Here is a 5494-nt window from a genome sequence, read left to right as displayed (position 1 = left end):
AAGAGCACGCCCGTCCAAGCCATGAGCAGCCAGTTTCTCCAGGAGAATGCTGTGGGAAACGGTGTCAAAGGCTGTACTGAAGCCTAGGTAGATAACATCCACAGCCTTTCCCTCATCCACTAAGCGGGTCACCTTGTCATAGAAGGAGATCAGGTTAGTCCAACAAGACCTACCTTTCATAAACCCATGCTGACTGGGCCTGATCGCCTGGTTGTCCTCTACGTGCCGTGTGATGGCACTCAGGATGATCTGCTCCATATCATTCCTCGGCACCGAGGTCAGACTGACAGGCCTGTAGTTCTCCGGATCCTCCTTCCAGCCCTTCTTGTAGATGGGTGTCCATTTGCTAAACCTCCAGTCAACTGGGACCTCGGCCCATCGATCCAGCCTGTCCAGGTCCCTCTGCAGAGCCTTCCAACCCTCGAGCAGATCAACACTCCCGCCCAACTTGGTGTTGTCTGCAGACTGACTGAGGGTGCACTCGATCCCCTTGTCCAGACCATTGATAAAGATATTAAACAGAACTGGCCCCAATACTGAGCCCTGGGGAACACCACTTGTGACCGGCTGCCAACTGGATGTAACTCCATTCACCATAACTCTTTGGGCTCGGCCATCCAGACAGTTTTTTACCCAGTGAAGCATACGCCCGTCCAAGCCATGAGCAGCCAGTTTCTCCAGGAGAATGCTGTGGGAAACGGTGTCAAAGGCTGTACTGAAGCCTAGGTAGATAACATCCACAGCCTTTCCCTCATCCACTAAGCGGGTCACCTTGTCATAGAAGGAGATCAGGTTAGTCCAACAAGACCTACCTTTCATAAACCCATGCTGACTGGGCCTGATCGCCTGGTTGTCCTCTACGTGCCGTGTGATGGCACTCAGGATGATCTGCTCCATATCATTCCTCGGCACCGAGGTCAGACTGACAGGCCTGTAGTTCTCCGGATCCTCCTTCCAGCCCTTCTTGTAGATGGGTGTCACATTTGCTAACCTCCAGTCAACTGGGACCTCCCTGGTTAGCCAGGACTGCTGATAAATGATTGAAAGTGGCTTGGTGAGCACTTCCGCTAGCTCCTTCGGTACCCATGGGTGGATCCCATCCGTCCCCATAGACTTCTGTGGAGCTGTAGCTGTAAAGCCTATGCTGCTGTCGCCCATTTCATAGATGTGGAACTGTGGCACACACCTGCCTCACTTCAACCTCATTTGCTGGCATGTGTTGTGCTAAAGGTGCTCAGAAAGGCAGGTCACCAGAATTTTGGAAGCTCAGAAGCTGCTTTTTTTAAAATTTTCTGCCTAAAGTTGGTTTGTGATAGACAAACAGTGTACAAAACTTAAATAGCTTGTGTCTGGCAATACTAAAACAGACTGAATACAAACAGTAGGGTAGCCAGAATGGGCAGTATTACTAGCTTCGCTGATAGTCATTTTCGTCTACCTTTTTCTACAGGGGTGACAAGAAGGTGATATGCAACAAGTTCATCCAAACGGTGAGACCCAGACTCCTGTTTAACTCAATTTTCTCCAGCATATGTTGGATAAAGACAATTAGATGTCTCTCTGCTCATACTCACAGGTATACTTGGCCAAACTATCAGTGGTACTTGATCTCCAAAAGGTAGATCGTAAGATAATCTCTAAATTTTGAGGCGTGTATTACTTGCCAAGCTTCAGAGGCCTCATAATGCCTGGGTACAACACAGTAATTAATTGCTGAATGATCAATGCAGCCAATTACAAAACTTTGGGGACTACTTTAGGCATCAGTGGACAGAATGTTTTAAGGGAGTTGAAAGGGAAAATAGGAGAGACTCTGAGCCCAACTATTTTTCACAGTTTGGCAAATCTAAGCCCCAAGATTCCATATTAACCAAAATGTAAACTGTGCAGAATTCAGTCAAACTGCACAGTTTCCATATGTTCAAAGACCTCAGATTTGTAATTTCAGTCAGGTTATCTCCTTGGCCTTCTTCGTATTCTGCTCCTCTAGCTCTGCCTGCATGTGTCAGAGAGCACTCTACTCAGTAGGTCTCTGGCAAGGATTGTCCTGAGGTTGATGTAAGTATCTGGAAAAGGCAAAGGTGTTACAAATTCTTTGCATAGAAAACCATCTCTATGAGAAAATACAGCGTGCTGACTAGTTCTTTTACCTTCAGGAGCAAATGTCCAGCAGCTGCCCTAGGCTTTCCATCCTGTTGCCATCACACTATGACCCCCACTTTTTCTGTGTCGCTAGAGGAGTTCTCTGCTATGTAGGCCCCTGAAGGAGCCAGTACCAGTTAGGAGGAGTCATCCTCCTGGGCCAAATCCCCAGAAGATGTAGGCAGAGCTGCTCCTAATGGCGTTGCTGGAGTTTCTGTGCCAGGCGTTCTCAAGCTGCTTCTCAGGTGAAGAGCAGCCTCAGCCTCTGGATTGAAAGCCTACATCTCAGGGCTGGGTCATGGCCCACCACTGCGGCTGCTCTTAGGGCAGCTTAGGAGGGCCCTCTAGCTTCTCTGAACACTCGCTCCTGGGTGCAGAAGGGGAACCCATGTAGTTTTGTTGCTCTGGCAATAAGTGAAGAAAGCTGTTGGTCAGCCTCTGTTTCTCTGTGGTTGAGCTGCTGTGCTGAGTGATCATGACACTGGAAGAGAGTGTCATGAGGAAAAGAGAGCAAGAGGGGTTTGGTGTCCACTTGTCCCTTTCCTGAACATCGTGGTTATCCCAGGTGTAGGTACCTGTAGCCTCACTGGAGAGTCCTTTCATTCTGGCATTCCTGCCTGCTGACAGGACTAGCTTCCTGCCCCTCTGGCTCTCCTTTGCTGCAGCACCTGGCTAACAAGCCTGGTGGGAGGCTGCTTGCCTCTCACAAGGCTTAGATGCTGTGCACAGCATGTGTACAGTTTTTTGTATTTTTAATGTAATGGTTCATCTCTCTCTTCTCTCATTCTCTCATTTTCCCCATGCCTTTTCTACCATTTCTATCATAATAAATCCTTTATTTTTTCTAATGCTATACATGTGGTTTCTTACCACTGTGTCCAGTTTTCTCCTGTAACTAAGTATTGATATTTACAAATTTTTGGTGTGTTCAGTTAATATGAAAGATCATTTATTGAGCCCTTTCTCTCTCCTGCCATTTGTAAAACCTGTTGGGCACTCATACATCTTGTGAATTCAGTGACACTATTCTGCTCTGCTGGCAAGCAAGGCATCCTGCTAGAGGGTCAGGATGAGTATGTGCAAGTCTGACTTTTTTACACGAGTAGATGAGCACATTACCACTTTGTGAAGCTTGTTTCTAAGCTACCACTGGGCTGCTTGTGGTTGTGTTAGATTGAAAATAAGGGCCTGGCAGATAGTGAGGGAAATACGCAGGTGTCTGGGAAACAGGTGTAATAAAAAATGAGTATTGGTCACTGGTTGGACATATAAATTATGAGCAGCTTAGGTATCCAGGGACATTTTGGTATCTGATTGTAGCTGCGTCTGCTGATGTGAATGGTAAGAGTAGGGGATAGAAGGTGAGATGAATAAATGAGGCTGTATATATGTCTAAAGCAGGCCCAGATGCTTAAAATAGAACAGGTGAGACAGTGAGGCTAGTGCTGGTGGCACAGTGCCAAACACCAGCCTTCTTATTGACTGAAATTCTTCAGTTTAAATGTGAAATGGTTTCGTTAACTCTCTTGGCCCTCTTTTACAGTTGAGTTTCATGCTCAGCTTTATTCATCCTGACCCCCACCTCAGATTTTGAGAATACCTTTGATTTGGGTTTAATGAACCTGTTTCTACCTGACCTACTTGGTAACATCAGATAATGATCTTGCTTGTAAATGAAAAAATATAAATAAAGACTATTTCTGATTCATCAAATGAAGATCCAATGTACAAATATTCTCATATCTATTACAGCAGCTAGCAGAGTCAAATTATTTTTTTGTTTTATACTTGTTGCAAAAAATCTTTTAAAATAGCCATGATTTTGTACATTCAGCAATAGCAAGTGGAAAACCACACATCTGATCAATGAGTAATCCTCTCAGAAGAGCATCCATACTGAACACATCTGGTATAACTTTGATGCCCTGCTTTAGCCCTTCTGAGCCTGTTACTTTACCCCAGCTCACTATTCTCTAGTTCAAACTTCAGCGTGGGGGGGCCTCAATCCTATTTTGAGGTCTGTCCAAATGCCCCCATCTCTCCTCTTGGTCTGAGTGGTCTTACTGTTCATGAGCTGTCTTATGGAGCAATGGGGCAAGATGCTTTCTAAGTAGGGTGGAGCTCTTATCTCTCTTTTTACCTCCTCCTTGGCAGAGTGCCGTGACCTGCTTATCGTGGCCAGCGGAGAATATCATTGTCTTTGGTCTTGCCGAAGGAAAGGTAGAGAAACTTGTTATTTGCCTGATTTTCTTTTCCATGCGGGGGCTACCAGGGCCTGCAAGCACCTGGGCTGCAGGGTAGGAGCCATTGCTATGTGGCACTGGGGACCGAATAGCAACAAAAGGATTACACCACTGACTTGGATTTTCTGGTTCTGGTTCCCAGTTAGTCCTTGGAGGTTCTACTGGATCATTTGGTCCTTTTCCCAAGCCTTTCTAGAAATGTGGAAATGTGACTCCAACTTTTCCACTTCTTCTCCAACCTACCGGAAAGCAATGAGCTTCCTGTTATTTCTAGTGCTGGTCATGGACTGGGAAACCTCTGGGGACATTACACTGGGGGAAATCCACATTCTGCAGACAGAAGCAACATTGATCAGATTCTCTTTCTCAGGTTCGTTTAGCAAATACAAAGAACAACAAGTCTTCCACCATTTATGGGACAGATTCCTATGTGGTCTCACTAACTTCCAAGTGAGTATGGCATTGCTTTAGCCTAGACTGCTTTTACTCAGTATCCTACCTGCTATTGGCCCTGGCATAACTGGTGGCAGTATGGGAGGTTGCCAGAGTGTCTTTCTGCTGTCAGTTCCTTGTCGAGATAATAAAATACCATGCTTCCCAGAAGGAATTCCTTCCTAAAATCTGATACCTGCCTATGCCACACTGGCCCATGCAGTTTGGTTGTCCCTCAAACACATTTCAGGGTGCAAATCCCCGTGAGATTACTTGCATACATTGATTTATTTGAATCCATGACTTTATAAAGATTAAATTTGTCAACTTCATCTAGCTAATTACTAACATTAGTCAAGTTTAAGGACTAAAAAAAGTAAAAATATTCTGCCAGATAAAACTGTGACAAGGCTATAATTAGAAAAATAACCATTAAATGCAATTTTAAATTATTTTAATTAGATTTCATTTTAACTACTTTAGTTTCTTTTACCTAAAAAATTTAAGATATGTCATGGTCCTAGTAGTGGGATTTTCACTAAATGGTGTCATTCTGGTTTTTGAGTGCTAAACAAATTAAAAAACCCTAAAGCTAGTCTAGGACTCTGACTTACTACTGCTGAGAAATCCCTCCAAAGTCTGTCTTTGCCTCTATTCCAGAGAGTTTCTATTTCCTC

General features: G+C 44.8%; 1 protein-coding gene across 1 annotated transcript in view; it reads left to right on the top strand.

Annotated features, from left to right (window-relative positions):
• The window catches only part of IFT172 (intraflagellar transport 172), a 43297-nt gene that overhangs the window by 752 nt on the left and 37051 nt on the right, over positions 1-5494 (top strand). The window contains exons 2-4 of the mRNA XM_019472860.1: positions 1451-1490; positions 4297-4362; positions 4756-4835. Of these exons, the coding sequence (XP_019328405.1) occupies positions 1451-1490; positions 4297-4362; positions 4756-4835 (186 nt within the window). The remainder of the gene's footprint in view (positions 1-1450; positions 1491-4296; positions 4363-4755; positions 4836-5494) is intronic.

The sequence above is a fragment of the Aptenodytes forsteri genome, unplaced genomic scaffold, assembly GCF_000699145.1.
Source record: "Aptenodytes forsteri isolate BGI_AS27 unplaced genomic scaffold, ASM69914v1 Scaffold261, whole genome shotgun sequence".
NCBI lineage: Eukaryota > Metazoa > Chordata > Aves > Sphenisciformes > Spheniscidae > Aptenodytes > Aptenodytes forsteri.
The sequence above is the reverse complement of the archived record's forward strand: the minus strand, read 5'-3'. Positions and strand labels throughout refer to the sequence as shown.